The sequence below is a fragment of the Alexandromys fortis genome, unplaced genomic scaffold (genome assembly GCF_014885135.2).
Source record: "Alexandromys fortis isolate MF-2015 unplaced genomic scaffold, M_Fortis_MF-2015_v1.1 scaffold_84, whole genome shotgun sequence".
Lineage (NCBI taxonomy): Eukaryota > Metazoa > Chordata > Mammalia > Rodentia > Cricetidae > Alexandromys > Alexandromys fortis.
The window spans coordinates 8,008,234-8,034,567 of NW_026068017.1; the positions used below are offsets into that span (position 1 = coordinate 8,008,234).

Sequence of the window (26,334 nt, forward strand, 5' to 3'; positions counted from 1 at the left end):
TACATTTTTTTTAGTCATTCCTTGGCCTAGGGGAATTTAGGTTGTTTCCAGGTTCTGGCTATGACAAACAATGCTGCTATGAACATGGTTGAGCACATGTCCTTGTGGGTGTGATTGAGTATTCTTTGGATATATACCCAAAAGTGGTATTGCTGGGTCTTGAGAAAGGTTGTTTCCTAATTTTCTGAGAAATCGCCATACTGATATCCAAATCAGCTGTACAAGTTTGCATTCCCACCAGCAATGGAGGAGTGTTCCTTTTACCCCACAACCTCTCCAGCATAAGTTGTCATCAGTTTTTTTGCTCTTGGCCATTCTTACAGGTGTAAGATGGAATTGTTGTTTGGATTTGCATTTCTCTGATGACTAAAGATGTTCCATTTATTAATTGTTTCTCTCAGTGTTTGTGCTGATGGGGTTATATGTAGGAAGTGGTCTCCTGTGCCAACGTGTTCAAGTGTATTCACTAAGTACACTTGTTCTGAGAGGTTCAGTGTGGCTGGCTTTATGTTGAAGTCTTTGATCCATTTGAACTTGTGTTTTGTTCATGGTGATAGATACGGATCTATTTTCATTCTTCTACATGTTGATATCCAGTTATGCCAGAACCATTTGTTAAATATGCTTTCTTTTTTCCATTTGATATTTTTTTTTGCTTCTTTGTCAAAAATCAGGTGTTCAAAGGTGTGTGGATTAATATCTAGGTCTTCTGTTCTGTTCCATTGGTCCTACTGTCTGTTCTTATGCCAATACCAGGCTGTTTTTAATACTGTAGTTCTGTAGTAGAGTTTGAAGTCAGGGATTGTGATGCCTCCCGATGTTCTTTTATTGTACAGGATTGTTTAGGCTATCCATATAGTCTTTCAAAGTCTGTGAAGAATTTTGCTGGGATTTTGATGGGAATTGCATTGAATCTGTAGATTGCTTTTGGTAAGATTACCGTTTTTCCTATGTTAATACTACCTACCCAAGAGCATGGGAGATCTTTCCACTTTCTGGTGTCTTTTTCAATTTTTTTCTTCAAAGATTTAAAGTTCTTGTCATACAAGTTTTCCATTTGTTTGGTTAGAGTTACTCTGAGATATTTTGTGCTATTTGTGGCTATTGTGAAGGGTTTTTCTGATTTCTTTCTCAAACCATTTATCTTCTGTGTAAAGGAGGGCTATTAATTTTTTTGAGTTAATCTTGTATCCTGCTACATTACTGAAAGTGTTTATGATTTGTAGAAGTTTTTGGTAGAATTTGTGGGCTCGCTTATGTAAACTGTTATATCATCAGCAAATAGTGAGAGTTTGACTTCTTTTTCTATTTGTATCCCCTTGATCTCCTTTTGTTATCTTATTGCTCTGGCTAGGACCTCAAGAACTATATTGAATAGATATGGGGAGAGTTGGCAACTTTGTCTCGTTCCTGCCTTCAGTGGGATTGCTGTGAGTTTCTCTCCATTTAGTTTGATGTTGGCTGTTGGCTTGCTGTATATTGCCTTTATTATGTTTAGGTATGTTTCTTGTATCCCTGCTGTCTCCAAGACTTTATCATGAAGGGGTGTTGTATTTTGTCGAAAGCTTTTTCATCATCTAATGAGATGATAATGTGGTTTTTATTTTTCAGTTTATTTATATGGTGGATTGTTGAAATAGGAAGCGGTGGCAGGGCTGCGTCCCCAACACCCCGGCTGCTTGGCTAGCTCACGCCCAAAATAACAACACACAAACTGTATTCATTTAAGAACTGCTTGGCCCATGAACTCTAGCCCTTACAGGCTAATTCTCGCACCTGGACTAGCCCATTTCTAATAATGCGTATAATCACCCCAAGGTGCGCTTACCAGGAAGATTCTAGCCTATGTCCATCTTCATCGCGTGTGCCTCAGAGAGCAGAGCTATCGCGTCTACCCGGGAGAGCTGAGCATGGCGTCTCTTCAGGAGCAGAGCAGAGTCTGACTTCACTTCCTCTTCCGCCCAGAATTCTATTCTGTTTTCTCCTCCCATCTATGTTCTAAGCTATGAGGCCAAGCAGTTGGTTTATTACTTAACCAATGAAATCAACAGATTGATATATGACACTCCCACATCAGTGGATTACATTGACAGATTTTCATATGTTGAACCATCCCTGCATCTCTGGGATGGAGCTGACTTGATCATGGTGGATGATGGTTCTGATGTGTTCTTGAATTCGATTTGCCAGTATTTTATTTAGTATTTTTGCATCAATGTTCATGAGCGAGATTGGTCTGTAATTCTCTTTCTTAGTAATGTCTTCATGTGGTTTGGGTGTCAGGGTAATTGTAGCCTCATAAAAAGTTTGGCAATGTTCCTTCTGTTTCTATTGTGTGGAACAATTTGAGGAGTATTGGTATTCTTCTTTGAAAATCTTTTGAATTCTGAGCTGAAACCATCTGGTCCTGGGCTTTTTTTTGGTTGGGAGACTTTTGATGACTGTTTCTATTTCTTTAACAGTTATAGGTCTATTTAATTTGCTTATTTGGTCTGGTCTTGATTTAATTTTGGGAAGTGATATTTATCCAGAAAGTTGTCAATTTCCTTTAAGTTTTCCAATTTTGTGGAGCACAGGTTTTTGAAATATGACCTGGTGATTCTCTGGATTTCTTCTGTGTCTGCTGTTATGCCCCCCTTTTCATTTCTGATTTTGTTTATTTGGGTATTTTCTCTCTGCCTTTTGGTTGGTTTGGGTAAAGGTTTGTCCATTTTGTTGATTTTTCTTGAACCAACTCTTTGTCTCATTGATTCTTTGTATTGTTTTCTTTGTTTCTATTTTGTTTTCAGCTCTCAATTTGATTATTTCCTGCTGTGTATTTCTCTTGCTTGAGTTTGCTTCTTTTTGTCCTAAAGTTTTCAAATGTGTGGGATTTTTTTTTCCAGCTTCTTTATGTAGGCATTTAGTGCTATGAACTTTCCTCTTAAAACTGCTTTCACCGTGTCCCATAAATTTGGGTATGTTTTTTTTTTTTTTTTTTTTTTTTTTTTTTTGTATCTGTTGAGGTTTGTTTTGTTACTGAGTATGTGGTCAGTTTTTGAGAAGGTTCCATGAGGTGCTGGGAATAAGGTATATTCTTTTATTTTTGGATGGAATGTTTTATAAATTTCTGTTAAATCCATTTGAGTCCTAACATCTGTAATTCCCTTATTTCTCTTACTTGTCTGGCTGACCTGTCCAGTGGTGAGAGTGGAGTGTTGAAGTCTCTCACTACTAGTGTGTGGGGTTTATTGTATGATTTAAGCCTTAGAAGTGTTTCTTTTACATGTGAGGGTGCCCTTGTATTTGGGGCATAGATGTTCAATATTGAGATTTCTTCTTGATGGATTTTTCCTGTGACTAATATGAAATGTTCTTCTTCTTTGTCTCTTTTGATTGATTTTAGTTTGAAGTCTATTTTGTTAGATATTAGGATAGCTACACAAGCTTGTTTCTTAGGTTCATTTGATTTGAAATTTTTTCCTAACATTTTACTCTGAGGCGATGTCTGTCTTTGAGATTGAGGTGTGTTTCTTGTATGCAGCAGAAAGATGGATTTTGTTTTCATATCTGTTAGCCTGTGTCTTTTTATAGGTGAATTGAGTTGATTTGTATGAAGGGATACTAATGATCAGTGATTGCTATCTCTTGTTAATTTAGTTCTCGTTGTTGGTGGTGTTATTTTTGTGTGTTTTTTCCTTCTTTGGAATTTGCTGCTGTGAGATCATCAATTTCGTTTTTTGTTTTTATGTTTTTTTGATGTAGCCAAATTCCTTGGGCTGGACTTTTTCTTCTAGTACTTTGTATAGGGCTTTGTTTGTGGCTAGGTATTGGTTAAATCTAGTTTTGTTATAGAATGTCTTGTTTTCTCTTTCTATGATGATTGAAAGTTTTGTTTTAGTAGTCTAGGCTGGAATCCATGGTCTCTTAATATCTATATAACACTTGACCAGAACCTTCTGGCTTTCATTGTCTCCATTGAGAAGTCAGGTGTTACTCTGATACATCTGCCTTTATATGTTACTTGGCCTTTTTCTTTTGCAGCTCTTAATATTCTTTTTTTATTATGTATATTTTAGTGTTTTGATTATTATGTGGTGAGGGGACTATTTTTTTTTGGTGTTGTGTAAATTTCTTGTATCTTCATAGGCATATCTTTCTTTAGGTTGGGAAAATTTTCTTCTATGATTTTGTTAAATATATTTCTGTGCTTTTGAAGTGATTTACCTATTCTTGGAGGTTTGGTCTTTTCACGGTGTCCCATATCCTGGGTATTTTGTGTTAAGCTTCTGTTAGATTTAATGTTTTCTTTGACTGATGAGCCTATTTCCTCTATTGTATCTTCAGCACTTGAGATTCTCTCTTCCATCTCTTGTATTCTGCTGTTTATGCTTGCACTTGTGGTTCCTGATAATTTTATCATGATTTCTGTTTCTATAATTCCATTGACTTGTTTTCTTTATTGTCTCTAGTTCAGTTTTCAAGTCTTAAATAGTTTCTTTCATATGTTTGCTTTTCTTGGTTTTCTTTAAGGGATTTGTTGATATCTTCCAATTTTTTTTCTTTGTCTTTTTCTTCATTTCTTTGAGGGAGTTTTTCATTTCTTCTTTAGGGGCCTCAAACATTCCCTAAAGTTAATTTTTAGTTCATTTTCTTCTGCTTCATCTATATTTGGTTGTTCAAGTCTTGCTGTTGTAGCATCACTAGTTTTTACTGGTGTCATCTTGCTTTTTGTGGTGCTGTGCATGTTCTTCCTTGTTTACCCATCTTTTCATCTGATTGGAGTATTTGGGGCAGTCTGTGACTCTGGTGATCAGTCTTCTAGGTGCCAGTCTATCAGATGGTTGCTTCTCCTGGTGCAATCAGTGCCAAGATTCCATTCACCTCATTGGTCCTTCCATGTTTCTGGAGGTTGCATGGTGCTCCTGGGGTTTGCTCTGCTCCGGTCGAGTTCTCTGTCTCAGGCTTGCTCTGGCCTAGTTGCTGGCTCAGACCTGTAGATGTGGAGTTCACAGTCCCAGGCCTACTCTAACCCAGGTTGCTGGTTCATTCATGCTCCTGTAGAGTTTACTGCCTCAGGCCTGCCCCGGCCTAGGTCAGTTACTCAGTCCTGGTATCCTAACTGTCCCTTGTTTGGATCCACTCCTGCTCCTTTGGAGTTTGCAGTCATAGGCCTGCTCTAGCCCAAGTCGCTGGCTCAGACCTGCTCCGGTAGAGCTTTCTGGGATTAAATGTTTTAATTTGTTTTACTTTTCTTTGTGACCAGAGAGAAACAAAAATAAAGGGAGAAAAAAAATTTCATGTTGGCTCATGGTTTCAGATGGCTTAGTCTGTGATGGCTTGGACTCTTGCATTTGGGCAGGCAAGTCATCATGACCATGGGAGTATGTGGCAGGGGAAGTTGTTCACCTTTTTTTTCAGACAGGAAGCAGAGAGTAAGGATTCAGCATGTGTACATTTAGAAAGTCTCATAGGTAGGTAGCATACCTGGATCCTGGATTCCTGTGGGCTGAGGTACTTCACATAATGTTGAAATAGGAAGCGGCGGGGCTGCGTCCCCAACACCCCGGCCGCTTGGCTAGCTTATCCCCGAAATAACACACAAACTGTATTCATTTAACTGCTTGACCCATTTCTATCTAGCCTCTTCTAGGCTAACTCTCGCACCTGGACTAGCCCATTTCTAGTAATGTGTGTAAGCACCTCAAGGTGCGCTTACCGGGAAGATTCTAGCCTAAGTCCATCATGGGTTGGAGCTGCCTGGGAGAGCAGAGCATGGCATCTCTGCTCCAGAGAGCAGAGCTGTCCGGTCCCTCTGGAAGCAGAGCAGAGTCTGACCTCACCTCCTCTTCCGCCCAGAATTCTATTCTGTTTACTCCTCCCACCAATGCTTTAACCTATGAGGCCAAGCAGTGTGTTTATTACTTAACCAATGAAATCAACAGATTGATATATGACACTCCCACATCACACATAATACTCAGAGATGTTCAAAGGTTTTGGCTTGGAAGGTAATAAGAACCCTTCTGATGTATTTCTCCTGGTTAAAGCAACATATGCCCCTAAAGACTGTGGATATTTGACTATAACTGTAATGAATATTGACCATTATTTTTTTACTTTTTGAATTCAATGGTTTTGGAGATTTATAGGTTTGTGGCCATATTTTATAAATTGTAAATGGTCTTTAGCTTTACAAGGTGTAATTATTTTGTTCTGGCCGTATGGATAATAAAGTCTTCTTTCTTATGATACAGTGAGAAAAAATAAGCCGGTTAGGTTGAATTGGAGGGTACCTAGATACCACCAAGGAAAATAATAAAATTGAAATTCCTAAATACTTTTTAACACTCCTTTGTTTTAGGTATTTATTATGTATAGCACATTTGCAGATTTCAGAGGTAAATCAAGATAGTTAAAATTTGAGGAGGTTAACAGTTGAATAACATGAACAAACTCAATGGTCAGAGGGGAGCACGGTGGACCAGTGTGAGCATAGAGTCTCCCTGGGAACAAGCTCGACGATGATGTATGCATGCATCTGTGCTGGTGCACAGCCCTGTGTATACATTTGTAGAGGCAAATGGATGTTGCAGTTGATATTAAATGTGCTCCTTATATACTCCCTACCTTAGTTTTTGAGACAGAATTTCTTCCTGAAACTGGAGTTCACTGACTGGCTAACCCAGTAAGCCCAGGAATCCTGGGGTATAGTATGGTACCTCTGCACTTGGCTTTTTGTGTGAGTTTTGGAGATCTGAACTCTGGTCTGTTTGTATCTATAGCAAGTACTTTTCCAATTGAGCCAGTTTTGATGACTTTGTAACTGTACATAATGCTGATTCTCAATGAATCATGAGGAAAAGAGTGTTTTCCTCATCTGTAGAAGGTGAGTGAGAGCTGTTTTCAGTTTTTGGATTACCATGACCATAGATACAGAACATGAGTAGAAGACTGTCAGCTCCTTCATTGGAGTCTTTGAAGGAGAGCCAAACTGTGAGGTAGGAGAAGCTGATTGGGAACATGGTATTAAAGGTTTGTGTTGCTCGAGCAGTTAGTTCAGGGAGAATATTTAGGATTATTTTCTTCCTGCTGAGAGCTAAGTAAAGGTGGGTATATTTCCCTTCACCTTCAGTATTCTGCTAGTTAATCAGAAATACAGGGAAGGGCATTTCTGTTTCTCTGTGGATCCACTTGGGTAAATCTTGATCTTCAGAATCATTGAATATTTTTAAATATATTTTTTATTCTTTGGGAATTTCATATGTACATATAATATACCTACTGTGTATTTTAATTGTACTGACTTCCTCCCTCCCTAATGCCTCCTGGAGCCCCAATTTTCAGATTTATGGTTCTTAGTTACCTTGATGGCCCCATACTTGACAGTGCCTTTTCTTTCTTAAGGGAACTTTGAGAAGAACATTGTGTGTAGGTGAAGTGAAAGCCCATTTTGGCTGGTATGGGGTGTTCTCTTCAGACAAATTAGACAGCAGAACTCTGAGAGTGGTGACAAGAGGCTGCTTCCTTTAGCCTTGGGTAGTAGGCTGCCAAACAGCCCAGGTCAGCTGGTGGGCCAGGCCTGATTTTAATTTTTCTAGTATTAACAAAATGTTCTCATTTTCTCCAAGCCAAGTTAGGCAGTGTTTGCAACAGGGGTGATGGGTGATCCGGTGCAGTTCTTGGAAAATGCAAACACTGGCCTATGCATACAGCAAAATCATCAAGTGCAATGTATACTCATATTTCTACTCCAGTTACTTGAGCATCTGAAGTGGAGTTATCTGGGGCTGTGTGTGTCATGTTTGTTCCCAGATCAGTAAACACTGGAAACATTTTCCTCTCCTGGCACTGATCTTTTCATAGGAAACTCCTATGATTTAAGTATTATATGCTGCCTAGTTTCTGCTGTCATAGTTAAGGGGAAGATCTATCCCTGCTGGCTCCTTACTATGTGACCAAAAGGGTGTTGCCACAAATATATGTTTTTTAATCAATTTGTTAAGTTCTATTTTATAGCTCTTGCTGTCTTTGAAGTCTTTCACGGTCTTTTTAAAAATATAATTTATTTTTATTTTATGTGTGTTAGTGTTTTTCCTGCATGTATGCTTGTGTGAGGGTGTCAGATCCCTGGGAACTGGAGTTAGTTACAGACAGTTGTGAGTTCCCATGTGGGTGCTGGGAATTGAACCTAGGTCCTCTGGAAGAGCAGCTAGTGCTCTTAACTCCTGAGCCATCTCTCCAGCCTTTCATAGGCTTTTTATTCCATTTATTTATTTATTGGTTTTTTGAGGCAGGGTTTCTCTGTGGCTTTTGGAGCCTGTCCTGGAACTAGCTCTTGTAGATCTGGCCTCAAGCTCACAGAGATCCACCTGCCTCTGCCTTCTGAGTGTTGGGATTAAAGGTGTGCGCCACCATTGCCCGGCCTCATAGGCTTTTTATAACACCAGTTGTTTACTGCTAGTGAAACATCATTTCAGGTCTCTTCTCCTCTCCCTTTCCCTCTCTTTCTTTTAATTAAAAAAAAAATCCTTAGTAATGTTATGTGTGTTTGAGTTTTTAGTGATTACAAATAACTGAGGCTATAGCTCAGTGTCAGAGTGGGTGCTTAGTGTGCAAGAAGCCTCAGGTTCCATAGTCAACACCAACCCTTCAATAAGAAATGCCTGAATACATGCAGCTGTGCACGATCCGCTGGGTCTTTTGGGACACTTGAGGAAAGGAGGAGACAGCACTGATGGATGAGGGAAGAGTATGTTTTGAAAGAAAACCTGGTACCTGTGGTGTTTGAAAGGAGGCCACCCCTTTCTTCCCCTACCTTAGTCTCATCAGCATGGGGCCTTCCTTCTCAAGATATTTAGTTTCAAATTCATCATTAGCTAATCGTTGTAGGGTTAAGGTGTCTTCATGAGAATTGGCAGGATAATTGGGTCTTACTTAGTTTTCTTGTTAAGACATTTGCATCTGGAGAGACTGAAAACTTATAGGTCTTTCATATATTTGTTAGCGAATGGTTGGAATATATACTTATTTACAGATTGAGTGTAGAACATGTTTAAATCTAACTTATATAAATAAATCTCATTGTGTTAAACTATGTGCATTTGTTTTTTAAGTATAAATTGCCCTTAAAACTCCTTTCCTTCAATTTGATTTTTGTTAAGAGACAGTGCTGAAAAAGAATTCCTCTTTTCTGTGTGCTTTTAAATATCTTTATCTTCAAGAAGATAGCTCAAGTGAGCTTTCATTGTAGAAGCATGCTTCAGTATTCCCTGCAGAGGTTGTCTGTTACTGGCCCATCACCCACAAATTGAGAAAGTCGTTTAGTGTTTTGCTTTCATAACAGTTCTTTGTTCTCTTTGACTCATGTGTGATCTACGTCTTTTGTCAGTTTTTCTTCATCTAGAGAGATAGAGATCTTGCATGTGTGTTAGTTGTTTTTAAGCACATGTGACAAATAGTGTTCAGCTTTTAACTTGGTGACTTTGTTGGGTTTTAGCTCATTAAGATACATGCTTGCTCGTCTTTAATCTTCTCTGCTATCCTTGCTATATATGCAACATTCATAGGTCCTTGGTATCTTTGGGGGTCACCATTCAGCCCACTACAATCTGATCCTGTATTAGTCATATATAACTTAATGTACAAAATACATTTATTTTACCTCACCATCCCCAGAGTATTATCACGTTACAACATCAACACAATCATCAGAATCATTTCAGTCAATGGTGAAACTCAGTCTATTGTCCATTGTGGCTCAATAATTTTTGTTTGTGAACCTAGAAACTGGAAGACAAATGACCTGACTCCACAGTTCAGTGGTGAGAGGGTGGCATGAACAACATTTCCATTCACAGAACACAAAGTAGAAGGAACTGTTTAGAAAATTAACACAGTGAATCCCATCAGGGCAAATCCCTTGCCTTTGAGTATCACAAGAACAGATTTTCAGGAAGAAAGGAACATTTCATTAAAAATTTTTTTTTATATTACTGAATTCTGTCAGTTTGCTTTTTCAAAGGAATTTGTTGTTTTTGGTTCTTTTACCCAGCCACCCTGACCAACTTGTTGTTTAGCCAAGCTTGTACTTAGAACAAACCCTCTAGACTGGGCCACTTTAGTAAATAAAACATCTTGAATGTTTCTGGTGTTAGCACTTCATAGAGTTCTTCTTACTTATATTACTGTTCTTTGTCAAATTTGTTTTGTTTTGCTTGAGAGAGAGAGAGACTCACAGTGTAGCGCTGGCAGCCTTGAACCTGCTTGTGTTGACCAGCTTGGCCTCATGCTTGTGGTAATTCCCTTGCCTCAGCTTCCTCTGTGCTGGTACGAGCCACCATACCCAACTAGCTTGCTTCTTGCTTTGTTTCTAAGTGTTAAAGATTGCCTAGCTGTGTCACATGTGGAGGTGACACATGTGGAGGTGACACCTGTAATCCCAGCACACAAAAGGCAGCAGTAGGAGAGGATCATTGTCAGTTTGAGGCTAACCTGGTCTATAATAGGCTCCAGTTTGGCTGGATTTACTTTGTCACTGTCCCCCTTTTTACCGCACACCTCCAAAAAAGAATTTTAATTGATTTTATTGAATTTTTAAAATTTTCTTTAGAAAATGTGTTTTTTTTTTCATGCAATATTTTCTGATTACAATTTCCTCTCCCCCTATTCCAGTTTCTCCCTATCTCCTCTTCCATCTAGATTATTCATGGCCTTTATGTCTCTCCTTAGAAAACAAACAATAAGAAATAATAATACAACACAATACAATGATAATTAAAAATAAGCAAATTGGGCTATGATACAACAACCAAAGAAGAAAAAGAACCAAAGAGAAAGCACAAGAAACACATATAGATGTAGAGACACACATGTTCACACACTCTTAAAACTCCCAAACTGGAAACTCTAAGATACACACTAAGAACCTGTTAGCTTAAAAAAAACACAAACAACAACAAAATAAAACCCTCCCTGACTTAACATTATGAGACAACCTCCAAAGATGCCTTTGAATTTATTTTGTGTGGGTCATCTACTGCTGGGCATGGGGCCTACCTTTAAAAGTAGTTTCCCCGCTGAGACTATTAGAGAAAATTAACTTCATTTTCTAGTGACTATCAGTTGGCGATAACTTCTTTCAGCTCTAGGATACCATCTGGTGTAGATCCCCTGCTGGCCCTGTGCATGTTGTCACAGTCTCTGTGAGTTCAAATGTGTGCCAGCCCTGTTGTGACGAGAAGGCCTTGATTCTCGGTATCTACCATCACCTCTGGCTTTTACACTCTTTCTGCCTCCTCTGCCACAGAGTTTTCTGGTTCCTGTGAGGAAGAATTTGATAGAACCCTCCTTATTAGGGCTCAGTGTTCCAAGGTCTCTCACTTTCTGCATATTGTCTGGCTGTGGGTCTCTGTTCTCATCTGTTGCAGGAGGAAGCTTATCTGATATTGGCTGAGCAAGGCAGAGATCAGTGCCACCCAGGTAGCATTGGGTATGCATTCTATCTCGTGGAATGGGTCTTAACTCAAAGCAGGTATTGGTTGGTCACTCCCACAAGCTTTGTGCCACTATTGCTCCAGCATATCTTACAAGTGGGTCAGTCCTGTAGATTGAGGTTTGTAACCTGGTTGGTATTTACCTTTCTCTTTTGTTAGCATGAGAGTACCTTCCAGTACCACAAATAGGGGTGAAGATCTCGGTGAACACCAGCTTAACTTCTCTGAGTTCACTGAGTGTGTAGGTTGTCTTCAGCCATAGGGACTTACTGTCAGTTTGTGGAGAGACATTAGTAGCCTTGGCAATAGCCTGGGTTGCTCAGGGATTCCTATGGGGGCCCTTTTGACCAAGAATTTGATTAGCTGTAACCCATTCCCGGTAATGAGAGGTGTCCAGTTGGGGTTCTCTCTCCCCTGTTATATGGTCTTTGCATTTAGAGTACCTTCATATATGTATATATTATAAGAAACTTGTACTTTATTAGGTTTCCATATAACCCTACAAATGGCCCTTGGTTTTAGTCTCTCCCCACACTCCCTTCCTTTTCCCCCTTTTCTATTCCCCTTCCCGTTTGGTCCTCCCATTCCAGTCCTCCCTCCTCCTCATCCATCCATAACTATATTCTATTTACCTTCCTAGGGAGATTTCATCCCCAGCTCTCCAGTCCCTTACTCTCTATCTGTGGTTCTATGGATTATAGCTTGTGTAGCAATGATGTAACAGCTAGCATCCACATATAAGTGAATACACACCATATTGTCTTTCTGGGTCTGAGTTACCTTATTCACGATGATTTTTTCCTAGTTCCATCCATTTACCTGCAAATTTCATGATTTTATTTTTTTAATGGCTGAGTAATACTCTATTGTGTAAATGTACCACATTTTTCTTTTATCCATTCATCTATTGACAGACATCTAGGTTGTTTCCAATTTCTGTCTGTTATGAATAGAGCAACAATGAACATAGTTGAGCAAGTGTCTTTAATAGGATGAAGCATTCTTTGAGTATATGCCCAAGAGTGGTATGGCTAGAAATTGAGATAAATTGAGTTCTGTCTTTTTGAATAACCACTAAACTTATTTCCATAGTTACTATATGCTCTCAACAACAATGGGGCGTTCTGTACTTCATATCCTCACCAGCATGAGCTGTCTTTTATTATATTGGTGTTGGCCGTTCTGACTGATATAAGATGAAATCTCAAAGTAGTTTTGGTTTGCATTTTCCTGATGACAGATGTGAACTTTTTCGTAAAGTGCTTCTCAACCATTTGAGTTTCTTCGTTTGAGAATTCTGTTTAGATTTGTACTCCATTTTTAATGGAATTATGTTTTTTTTATGTCCAGTTTTTTGTGTTATTTATATATTTTGGATATTAGCCCTCTATCAGATTGGTAGCTGGTAAAAACTTTTCCCAATTTTTAGCCTGCTGCTTTGTCCAGGTGATTTTTCCTAGTTTTGGTTTTAATTTTAAGAGTTTTAAACTAGAAATGGTAATGCATGTCTATAATCCTAGTACTTACACTCAGGAGGTAGAGACGGGAGAATTAATAGATCAAACTCATTACTCAACTACATGACGACTTTGAGGCCAGGTGGGCTACATGAAACCCTGTATCAAAAACAAACAACAAAAAAAGTTTTGTTCCTCAACTCCTTAGTAATATATACTTTTAAAATTAATTCTGTTTTTGTACGCAGATCACTTTTACATGTAGTTTGAATGTCCCTAGTGAGTCAGATGAAAGTAGTGGTTTGAAATTAAAGTTTTGATACCGGACACAGCAAATCATATGGAAAACTCCTGTACCATTCTTATTCCTGAAGCGGCTGTGCCTAGTATCTTTCTTTTGTGTGTGTGTGTTTTTTTTTTCATTTTTTTTAGAATAAATTTTATTTTATTATTTTTTCCGCCTCCTCCCCGCTTCCAATTTCCCTCCCCCTCCTTGCACACAGCGCCCGCTCCCCCTACTCCCCTGCCCCTCTCCCCCTCCCCCCCATTCCATTCCCCCTCCCTCTCGAGAATGAAGAGCAGTTCAGATTCCCTGCCCTGCAGGAAGTCCAAGGTCCTCCCACTTCTAGAGAGGCCTATCCCTCACAGCTGCTCTAGGACTGCCCATCCTCTCAGTCTGACACCCCTTGTTCCCCTCTCCAGTCTTTGTATCTGCAGTTGGTATGCTCTGGTAAACCTTTAAAATTTACTGAGGTGGGAATGTGTTGATTGTAGAGATTGGCTGAGTAGCTAGATGTGTGCATAAAACACTCTGGAGACAGGAGTACCAGAGAAAATATCCCTAAAATGAACATGAAACCAGAATGAGTGAAAACCCTGTTCTGTTACAGAACATCTGTAGAAATCCTAAAGAAGTGTGATTCTATGTGGTTTATTGGCCCAGAAGGAAATATGGCTAGCAAGGAAAGCATGTTGAAGTAGTACCATGGCCTGAGTGAAATTTTGAGATCATCTATTAAAATGGTGTGCCCTGTATAGCTTGCAAACATCATTGTTTCCTGGAAACTACAACTGTATTGATCTTGGAAATTGCCATTATATTCTGTTTCTGATAAAGGTATAAAAAATGTAGCCGGGTGGTGTTGGCGCACGCCTTTAATCTCGAAACTGTCTCGAAAATCCAAAAAAAAAAAAAAAGCTGATACTTCCCTGCTTTTAAGACCAAAGAAATTGCTTCCAGGAAGTAATTATTGAGGTACCTGTGTTGTTAGCTTGAAATCGACCATGCTGTGATGATTTCCACTATCACAGCTTCAGAATGTTTCACATCTCCCCCACCCCCCAGCATTTGCAATGCTCTGAAGGAATGGGGACTAACTGAAGGCATTTTGACTTCTAGCACTGCAGTGTTTGAGCTTACCACTGGGACTTGACTATTCCTGCCAAGAATTAGACTTCTGGACACTGAGCATCTATGCCTTGTATCACAGAGAGTGATTTGTGGGAGTGGGCATAAGATACCTTTTGTTTACTTTGTTTTCATTGTAAGATACTTGTTGCCTTTTCAATTATTGTTCTATATTGACTGATTTATTAAAGCAAGTTTCTCTGCCTTTCACTGAATTTCTCATGCCTGCAAAGTAATGCTGTTTTATAATTCTTGAATGTTAAAAAAGTAATTAAATTTAATAACAAAAATTGCATGTATTTGTGATTAGTTGAAATTTTTACTTCGTATTTGTCATTTCTCAGGTAAGCGCAAAGCACTGAAGTTGAATTTTGCCAATCCACCTGTCAAATCAACAGCACGGTTTACTCTCCATCCTAACACTACTGGAGTCCAGAACCCACACATGTGAGTACTCTCAAGGGACTAAGGGCAGAGCTTTCCTGATGTTGCACTTAATGCAAACCAGGACTGCTGTTTCTGTTTCCTTACAATGATTTGAAATGTTACACTCTTTGAACTTAAATAGAAAGTTACTGATTTCTGTAGTCTTAAGTTGATGAACACAATTTTCCTTTTTAAATATTTACTTTGGAAAACACTGCCAAAGACACAGGCTTCCATATATCTTTCTAAGTACCCCTTAATAAGCTTTGGACTTTCAGTTAAAGTACAGGTTGTATTTAAGAATATAGCTGTCTTCTCAGTGTCATTTTCCACTGTTCACTTAGTGGAAACATTGATTCTTGTTTCTAGAAGATGCATGTAAATCAAAGTTGGTTCCAGTTAGTGTATAGATGTTGGTGTAACCTTTTATTAGTTAACATCTTAAAAAGATAGAAATGATAATGTATCCTACTGAAAATACTGGGAACATGTTAGTTAATTTTAAGTAATAACTTTAGAAATCATAATTTACCAAAATCTTCAGTCTAAGTGATGTGGTGTATTAAATAGAAATCTTTTCCCCCAAACCTTCCTGAGCATGACAGCCAGAGGCTTTACATGTATCCATTTGTGTTTTCATTTAGGCCTAGTATTGAGACAGAGAACAGGTGGTGAGAGTTATAGTTTAAAAGCTGGCAACAGAGTATCATGTTTTAAAAATAATTTATTAATGTCTGGATTCAGGCTTTATTGGACTTCAGATATATATAGTCTCAAAAAGGCACAGTTATTGGTTCTCTTCTGAAGTTAGGCACACCTTGTATTTGCAAACAGTAACAAGTGGGTGCAGTGTCCTTTAAGAGGTGTGACTGAAATACTTTATTTTTGCTGTAGTAATATTGACAAGTGAGGACTGTGGGTTTGTTTGTTTGTTTGTTTGTTTGTTTGTTTTTGAGACAGGATTTCTCTGTGTAACAGCCCTGGCTATTTTGGAACTAGCTCTTGTAGACCAGGCTGGCCTTGAACTCACAGAGATCCACCTGCCTCTGCCTCCCAAGTGCTGGGATTAAAGGCGAACCACCACAGCCTGGCAGACTGTGTGTTTATATTAAAGGTTTCACCATTCACCTTAGATTGAAGGATAGCTTATCTGTCTGAGAAAGCTATCCACTCATGATTTTCTCTTTAAGAGCTTACCTAGAGTCTCAGTCTTATTGTTTTGAAACATCATGTGGGACTTATATTGAGCAAGGAAACCCAGTACCTAACAGTCAAAGCTCCAGCAGCAAACAATGCTCCTTCCACATTTTTTACCATTTGGTGAAAACAAGTCTAGAATGCACCCATAAACGTAGTTCACTTTATTACTGTGGTTGCCAGCTGGACACATGCTTGAAGGGTAAGAAAGGAGAGTATCCCTCCAGTCTTCCTTTGCTTTCTTTCCTCTTTCCATTTGAGTCCATGGAGGATAAAGAAATCATCTCATTAGGAAATACCAGGCTTTAATTACCATTGATTAAAACTATCAATATTTCTAGCATGTGAAAAATTAGTCATATAATAGAGACTCTTCTACACTTAACAGCTGTTAATGTTTTGCCATTTGGCTTCTAAAATGAAAAACTAAGTTGTTTAAACCAGAATGTAAAGAAAAATAGATTAAACAAAAAATTTATGACCCCTTTCTATATTTCTGTCAGATTTGCATTATACCAGACACTGTCTTCCTCACACCCCAGGGCTATTCTTATAAATGTGTCAGACTTGTGCTAAAATCATATTTGCTATGTAAACTTGAGAAGTAGATATTCTAATGTTATGTTCTATAACTTTATTGTGGTAATGGTTGATGCCTTCTGAACGAAATTGTTTAAATATGTGTGCACAGGACAGTTATTGCTACAACACACCACAGTTATTCAACAAGAAAAAACAAGTTTAGAAGTTAACTTGGAAATGGGCTAAAGAGATGGTTTGACTCTTAAGAGAATGGGTCACTCAGAGTAATCAGGCTTAATTCCCACCATCCTCATGGTGTTTCACAATCGCCTGTAACTCCAGTTTCCTGGAATAAGACGCCCTCTTCTGGCCTCTTGAGTACTGGTTACACAAACATAACATGCAGGTGAGACACACCCAAACACTTGCACCTCTCCCCCACCCCCCACACAGATGCAAGGACTCCCTTCCTCATGCACACAATATATATTTAGAGTAACCTGAAAATAAATGAGTGTTGATATGTTTGGGGCTTAAGCATTGGGAACTACAATTTAGGGCCTTTGATGAGACCAAGGCCTTGTTTACCTTTGTTTGACCTATTGGAACAGAGATTCCATTTTAAAGTCCTATGTCAATCACCAGCGCTCTGAACTCTGTAGTGCGCGCTCTCAGGAAAGCTATAATGAGAAGAGCACTTACTGTTGGGTGAAGGGTGGGAACTTTTATCTTCTTTAGCTTTCTGAGAGAGGCCCTGCAGTCCAGACTGGCCTCTAACACACAGCATTCCTCCTGCTTAAGCTTTCTGACTGCTGAAATTATAGGCGTAGGGCAGCATACCTGGGAAACGTTGGTCTTTAACTTTTTCTGTAGATAAGAACAGTAGGTGGAAGCTAAATACTGGCTTCTACTCAGCACTATCACTGTCTCTGGCTTGACTCTGGTATGCAGTTCAAGCTTGACTTGGAATACTAATGTTCATTATTTCATCTGATGAACTGAGGGACAGAGTGGGAAACGTGAAGAGTTTGGTGGGAGGGCAGAGAGAATGAAGTTCTGTGGAAGGTGCTTTCTTCACTTAGTGTCCAAAGTTGACAGGCTAAAAGAAAAGAGCTTTTTAGCTGGAGACGGGAGAGGGCTCTCCCTCATTCCTCAAGTAGCGCCAGGATAGCTCTCATCTCTGCCTCCTCTGTCTCTGTCTCCTTCTCCCCTTTTAATAGGCAGAGAGTAGATCCTGTTGTGGAGGGAAGGTTTATACATGGGGCTGCTTGCTGCAGTTTGGGATTAAACTAGGAAAAGAGATAAGCTTTCTCTATTACAGATTTTACTGTTTTTTTTTTTTTTTTTTTCCTGTGCTTGCGCCTTTGGTACAGTCACTCCAGAGTAAACAACATTAGATTAAGTTTGCTTGGCATCATCTAAGGATCGGTGACTTCTTATGTCCTGTGGGTTTAAATAGGTTCTAGGATTGACCCTATCCTGTATCTTCACTGATGCTTCTTGTGTTTGATCTTCTGTAGTAAAAACCATTCTTTCATCCATCCATCCATCCATCCATCCATCCATCCATCCATCCATCCAGTGAATCCTCTGTTGTAGGCTATTCTTCATTTCCATTTTTTCTGCCTTGCAAATTCAGTTACAGCTTACTCCTTTACTTTGATCTTCCTAGTATTGTTACTATCTTTTCTTTAGGTAACATTTTGTTTTTATTTTTGTAGATACTAGAAATTAACTTAAAATTTCTGAGCTTGAAAACTGTGGTTGGCGAATGACAGTGTTAGTTCAATGGTTTATATACATTGGGAAGTTAACAATATGTATAGGATTAAGTAAAAGACTCTTGTTAAAGTTCAAATAAAAAATGAAGCAGGTCAGAATCTGTAGATAAAACTTTAGAGATTAATTAGGTTAGATTGAGAAGATTCTCAGTTGATAGGCCCAAATCAAGAAAATACCTTAAGTACTTCTTTTGGTCTATTAAGTTTAAAGAAACACAGCTAGATATATACATTATTCCTGAAAACAATTATAATTAAAAAATAGGAAATTAGAATGATCTTCACTTCTATGTAAAGTTCCCCCCCCCCATTTGTTTGACCTATTTTAAATTGTTTATTAGCAAAATGTAACACGGGAATACTAATTTCAGGTGTTTTCCTTTATAGTCACCTAATAAAGCAATAATATAGTTTTACACTAGCTAACACAGTTAAATAATACCAATAAGTTTTATTTTCCTGAAGAAACAAAGTGATAATATAGTTAAAATAACTACTATCCGTTACAAAATAGTTATTGTGATCCAGAGCAGGTAATGTTTATTGAGTATCTCCTATTTTCTAGGTCCCTAGATATCTTTTTTATATTATAGAGCTCAGGACCTCCTTTTAGAGGGTTTTTTTTTTTTTTCATTTAAAAACAACAACAAAAACAAAAACTCAAAAATCAAAGTAAGAATAAGATCAGTAGGACCATGCTCAGTACCACAGGCAGTAACACATCCAGTTGTTTTGTTGGCAGTTCTCAGGGAACTTGCCACCTCTTCCTCATGTGTGGCTATATCCATAATCTTTAGTTTTAAATTGATTTCTCTTAAATCCAGTATGGATACAAATAGTATTTTTATTTATATCATTATCAGTTCTCTTTGGATAAACTTCTCAACTACTTAATTATAATTCTTCCCTATAAGCTTTACATAGAAGGGAAATTATAATACTAAGGGTTACACTGTCATTTTAGATGTAAAAACAATAGAAACACATTTCAAAAAATCATACCTATTAAGAAATAGATATAAAACTATGATTTTTAAATATTTTTAAGATTAAACTTTTGGTTTATAAATATAGTTTTACAAATATATGATGTTCAGGCACTTAGATGACAATTACAATGATACACACACACACACACACACACACACACACACGATATATATCTTCTCTTACAAGTTTAAAACATGTTTCCTGACAGCGGAGTTCAACTGAAATGGAATACTAATGGTGATATTTTCCTTTACATTATAGGTATATAATTAAAGCCAAAGGGTTATACAGCACAATGAATATTGAGGATAAGGTAATAGTTAATATTCTAGACAACTTCTACTATAAGTGTATATCATCTTATAGAAAATCTTTTCTGAACAAAGTATCTTCATAGAAATGGAAGGAACTACCAAGAAATAGACTATTAATGATACAATAAGTGCCCTTATTTTACAGATTAGGGACTGAGTATCCTCGTTCCCCCCCCCCCCCCCACAGTACTTAGACTGAGCTCTAAGGCCTTGCATAAGCCAGCAAGTTCTCTCCTCAAGCTACACATTCCCAGCCCTCTTAGAGTCAAGTTACTAGCTTGTTCAAATCATATGCCAGTGGCAGAACCAGGATTGATGCAGTCTGGGCAGTTTTGACTATATTTTTGTTAAGTTATTTTTATAAATAAATCTCACTGTTTTAACTTTATCAAGTAATAAAAATAAACCATTTCTTTAGTCAAACACCTCTTCTAGTTTCCCCTATTATAATGAGCATTATAAGAACAGGATGTTGTTTGTAATATTAGGACATTTCCATAGCTTCATTAAGAACTTTATCTACAGGACAAAGTTCACTTTTGATTTAACTGGAAAAAGCTTATACAAAATTCATAACTTTCAAAACTTATTTATATAACAGTGACTTTGTATGTTGTGAAGGGGTTCTCGATTATCTTGACATTTTCTTTAGATAGCCAGTTCTCCTGCCATAGTTGGCATATAAAAGCTTTCAAAGTTTTCAATCTTGCTAGAGATTATTGTTCTTGTAGCTGAAAAAGAGTGACTTTTGAGTGTAGGTTAGAGACTTTCCAAAGATGTTCTTTATTTATGCCTTCCATGTAGTGTGAATGTTCAATTTGTAAAACTTCTGCACTGCAGTCTACATTCTTATTTAAGGAATCTAAGTCAGTACTTCCATTTTCATGGCTTGCTTTGGGGTTGGTGTGGCAGAATTAACTGCATCTTTTAACTTTTCTGTGGGTATAAAAATGGCAAAACCAGATTTCTTATTTGTGTTTCATTATTAACTGTGCTGAAGAAGAATGAATTTTCCTGACCTGACACTGTTTCCACAGAATTACTTATAAAGTTTAAATTAACAAGATAATTAGTAATGATATCTTCTGAATTTGAAGTTGTCAAAGTGACAGTTGCAGAACTTAGATTACACAAAACTCAGCTGCAACTAAATTTTGATTTACTGGTGTTTCCAAAGTATCTTGTTTCAGAGTTAATATATTACTTTGTATACTATGCTGTTAAAGCTGGTGACTTCCCTAGGGCAGTTGAGTCAAGTAAGTAACTGTACATATTTAGGTAGTACACCTGTATTACCTGTTTTTTTTGCTTCATTTGATGTAAATGATTTTTTGGATCCAGCTTTCAGCATATTTCTTTCTTTCTCATCCCCCAGTTTCCTCCTCTGGGAATTTATTTTATTTTATTTAATTTCTTAAAAGAAGTGTCTTTTATCTGACAATCTTCAGGCAAAGAAAATACTGTTGGAATTGCAGTTTGCTTTAAGTAAGGATACCCCATCCGACATCAGTTGAGTCAGAAGTAAAATGATCACCACATGGTAACTGATATTTCCTCGGAGTCCAAGAGTATCATCTCATATTCTTTAGTCACTTTTCAAGTCTTTTTTTTATCATGTAGAGTTAACAAAAAAAAAAAACAAACCTCAGATTCTAGTCTTTATTATTAGCGTGGTTCTTGCAATATATCACTGAGCAGTAGGCATAACAAACACCTGATGACCCAGCTGCCAAGGTTGTGGGCAGCTACTGCTTCTTCTCTAGTGCTGTCTCCTTTTCTAGTTTCTTTTATATTGTGAGCTCGATTCTCACAAACATCTGTTCACTAGTGTTAGAAGAGCAAAGGGAAGATACTCCATGTATATTTAGAAGTTGTCATTAGAGGAGACTGAAATTAAACCTTTTGATTGAAAGAATTATGTGCTCCCATTGAAAACTAATCTCTGAAAATTGTGTGGGGTGTGTGTGTGTGTGTGTGTGTGTGTGTGTGTGTGTGTGTGTGATGGTAGAGAGTTTAAGAGAGAGCTTTAGGAATGATTTTAAATTCTGTATAGCACAGGCTGGCTTGAAAGTCCTGCCTCAACTCCCTAAATGTATGGATTCTGTGTGTATACCATGAAGCCTGGCCCTACATGTTTTCTAAGTCAACCCCTCCTTGCCCCCCAGAAATGGGCATCAGTTAAACTCAATCTGAGAAATTTATGAAAATTCTAAAGAGTCAGAAAAAGAAGCCTAAGGATATTTTTATTAAGCATCTCACTGCCTAGGCAAGGCACAAAGTCTCTTTAGAAATTAATAAGTAACATTGAAGAGCTAGGAAAGAGTGAATTCAAGTGTTATAAATTAGAAGAAAGTAGATAATTAAAATAGCAGAACTCTAGGTGACATGAAATAGGTAAATAGTAGAGAATACTCAACCATTTTGAAAGTTGTTCCTAAAAGTCTAGTAAGTAAATAAGTGAGGTGCTTTACACCCTTTTTCTGTATGGCAGGTAGGAGTCTGGAAAACCCAAGAGCTCAGCATGGGTTATATAACTAGACTCTACCTTAAAACAAGGAAACTAACAACAGTGATAAATGCCTAGGACATTAAAATATTCCTTTGACACATGGGAGGACAAGATGCCCTCTCCCAATAAAAGAGACAAACTACCATTGTAAAAATTGAAAGAGGGGCTATCATTATAGAAATACAGTAATTTATTTCAACAAATTTAGCAAGTTGAGTTAGTTTGTGACATACATAACCAAAACTGACTCAAGAAACCCCTCATCTGGTAAAAAGTTAAATTTATACTTTAAACATCTCAAAAAGGAATGGTGAGGCCTTGGTGGTTTTCCTGATAGCAAATAAAAAAAAAAAAAAAGTGGGGCTGGAGAGATGGCTCAGAGGTTAAGAGCATCGACTGCTCTTCCACAGGTCCTGAGTTCAATTCCCAGCAACCACATGGTGTCTCACAACCATCAGTAATGAGATCTGGTGCCCTCTTCTGGCCTGAAGGCTTACATGCAGTAAGAACCCTGTATAAATAATTGATAAATAAAAAAAAAAAAAAAAAAAAAAAGGAAAGGTGTGGGGCACAACTCAATATCATATCTGTTAGTGATCCTGCCTAATGTAGTGTGAGGCCCTGGCAGAAACAAACAACAGCAAATACATACATACATACATACATACATACATACATACATACATACATAAAATAAAGAAAAGCAGAAATAGTATTAAGTTTACAGAACTTTTTAGACAACAGAATAAGGAACATTTTTAGCTCAACTTTGGAGTCAACATAACACCTATAGAAACCAGACAAGAACATTACATAGCAAAGGAGACCATGGAACTCCAACGTTAATAAACACAGTTAAATACTCATAAACACAAAATTGGATTCATCTTGATTGGATATTTGAAAATTATTCTTATATTTCACTGTATTAATAAACCAAGGGAGAAAAATATGGGCATTTCAATAGAGGCAAAAAGTAATCGATCAAAAACATTTAATTAAACTAATTAAGCTCATTTGTAGCTTCTGAGGAAATGTACTTATGGTACATTTAGTGATGAAAGACTCAGTGCTATGTGTCTGATCTTTGAACAAAATGATTTACAGATTGGATTGCAAACTATTTTTTTTTTTAAAGACAGATGTTGTGATTGCATATATAGGAAAATCTTAATCTACAAAAATTACCAAAATTATTAAGTGACTTTAGCAAGGGGTCAGGGTAATGAAATCAGTTCTTTCCATGATCACCTATTAGTATACATAGATATTTGAAAAGTAAAATTTTAGAATGATTATAGTGGCTTTAAATGTACAAAATATTTATTGATATAGTTAAAGAAAATACATTAAGAATTCTCTAGTACATTAATTACTGACAGAAAGAAGGACTTGAATATATGGGCAGGATATTTTGTTCTGGACAAGTCATGTATGTAGCTCAGTAATGAGTGCTTGCTTAGCATGTGTCAAGCCCTCTGTCACCCCCACTGCCATATATACAGGTACACACACATAAATATGCACACAAAAACATGTATTCCTATGTTGAAAAGTACAGTATTACTAATGTGTCTCTTATCACTTTCTTTTATTAATTCAACTCAGGAACACCTTTAAAACCTTAACACACACTGCACATGCACACAAACAATGGTGTATTCCTGAATTGGGAAGTCTTGTATTACTAGGCTATCTGTTCTTATCATATTAATTTATTAATTCAACTCAGGAATAACTTAGCAACCTTAACACCACACACACACACACACACAGCCATTTCGATTATGTAATTTATGTGTTAATATAAAGGATATAGAATACTGAAAATACTTTTATAAAAAGTAATGAAGGTGAAGGATGTAAATTACTTGATTTCAGGGTTTAGTATAAAGACACAATAACTAAAGCTTTGTAGAAGAATGGTATTATAGTTAGACAAATACATTAATAAAATGGAATAGGAAGTTCAGCACATGAGCACACATGCACAATTTGTTAACTTTTGTCCAAGATGCCTGTACAGTTCCAGGTAAAGGATAGGCTTTTTATGATGATGGAACACACTGGGATGAGGTCTATAACAGAATGAACCCCGATTCCTAATTCACACCATGTGCTTGAGATACAGCATTGTCGTAAAGGGTAAAATAGCAATTCCATTTAACTTATAAAGGAAAACATCCTCATGTATTTATCTTGCACAGGCAAAGACTTAATTGACACACAAAGGAAAATGCTTAGTGTAAATTGCCACCAAAGATAAATTGAACTTCACTGATGATAATGTTTATGCTTACTAGAAGTTTCTTAGGAAAGTACATAGGCCAGTCATACAGTGAGAAAATACTCCGCATTTACCTGACAAAGAACTTTCAGATATATAATGAATTACTCAGAACAAATGATCCCATTCAAAAAATGGATTTTAGGCTTATGTGGACATTTTACAAAGAACCTTAGGGACAAGTAATAAATGCATGGAAAGAGAAGATACATTAGTAATCAGAAGAGATATATTGAAATGAGAATGATGTTGCCAGAATGGCCCAAATAAAAGGATGGTATCAGTATTCTTACATATTGTTGAGGGAATAGAAAAGGATTCAATTACTTTAGGAAACTCCTTTGTAGTTTCTTATGAATTTAAACATGACCTAGCCTTGTGTTTTGTTGCTCAGGGTGAAAATGTTTTATTAAAATTTGGTTTTGAACACTCATACTAACTGTTCATTGTGGTTCCCAAAACTAGAAAGAATACAGATGTCTAATAATGGGAAAATTAATGGATAAATTTTGTGTTACTAGAATGCAATAAAAGTTACTGATCCACATAAGCATACGTGAATCCCCAAGTGCTAAGACAAAGCTAAGAGCACACACCATTTGGTTCATCTGCCTGAAATTCCAGAGTTGGCGAGGCTGAATCAATGATAGTGGTTAAGATCAGAATAGTTCTTATCTTGGGAGCCATGTAGGGTAACAGGCTTTATGTTTTGTTAAATCTTCGAATACCTAAGTGTGTATGAATTTGCTAAAACTTAATGTACTGCATGGTTATGATTTGGATGTTTCACTATATGTAAATGGTATTGTAATGTAAAGAAGCAAAACAGTAATAATAAAGTTATATGGCTAGATTATTTTTAATCAACAGTAGAAGTGGTTTTCTGTCCTTTTTCTCAAAGCATACATTTCAACAGTCATGATATTTGGTGATAAATATATGAACATGAGTGTTGGTTGAATTCAGTTCTTATGCTAATAGAAAAGTATGTGACAAATGTCAGTTTTTTTCATTCAGTTTACCTTACTAGGTAGGATATTTGAAAGAAACCTAGAATGATTTATTTACTAAATTTATATAGCAGTACTAGCAATTTTATCTAGGGCATTAAAAACTGCTTTTAAAGTTTCTACCATTGGGCAGATCCAACTGTAGATGGATCCAACTGTAGAGGGATTTATTTGTGTAAAATTTATTTATTTGCTTTATGCGCATATATGTAGGCATGCTTGTGTAAGTGTATGTACACTATATGGGTACTGGTGCCTGTGGAGGCCAGAAGAGGACATCGGATCCCCTAGAACTAGAGTTACAGGTCGTTGCTACCAGATGTAGGTGTTGGGAGCTAAACGCAGGCCCTCTGCAAGAGCATTAAGCCTGAGTAACATTTTTTATCAAGTTGTTATCAAGTATTATCTGGTACTCAGTCTGCATGAGCATTTGTTGCGTCATGCCAAGTATAGTGTATGCCTGAGTAGTTGACTGCATTTAGATAACACTGGAGACATTTCTTTACTCTGCTCTCAGACGAGTGTTTGTGAGTCAGATATGGTCTTGGACATACAGTTCCAACTATTAAAAAAACCAAAGTGGGAGTTCCTTTGTGCCCAAGAGAAAGGCCAACCTGGACAGCATAGCGAGGCCCTGTCTCAATAAATAACAACAAAAACATCACATTTTTAATATAGATGCTTATCATTTAGGTTGAACATACTATCTTTAAAAATATTAATACATGCTTTAGGTAAGAGTATTCATTTTGGCCAGATGTGGTACACACCTTTAATCCCAGCATTTGGGAGGTAGAGGCAGGTGGATGAGTTCAAGGTCAGCCTGGTCCATGTAATGAGTGGACAACCAGAATTACATAGTGAGACCCTGTCACAGTAAACCAAAAAAAAAAAAAAAAAAAAAGATATCTATTTTATTAATACAGAAAAATTTAAAATAGTAAGCATTGTGCGGTTAG

The 26,334-nt window shown here is 37.3% G+C and overlaps 1 protein-coding gene and 1 pseudogene across 3 annotated transcripts in view; one reads left to right on the forward strand and one right to left on the reverse strand.

Moving 5' to 3' along the window:
• Map2k4 (mitogen-activated protein kinase kinase 4) overlaps window positions 1-26,334 on the forward strand; it is a 102,085-nt gene that overhangs the window by 21,612 nt on the left and 54,139 nt on the right. For all 3 annotated transcript variants that reach the window (XM_050162590.1, XM_050162591.1, XM_050162592.1), the window contains one exon: window positions 14,684-14,786. In XM_050162590.1, coding sequence (XP_050018547.1) covers window positions 14,684-14,786 — 103 coding nt within the window. Of the gene's footprint in view, window positions 1-14,683; window positions 14,787-26,334 lie in introns of those variants that run through there.
• LOC126513962 (THAP domain-containing protein 5-like) lies at window positions 20,160-21,173 on the reverse strand (annotated as a pseudogene).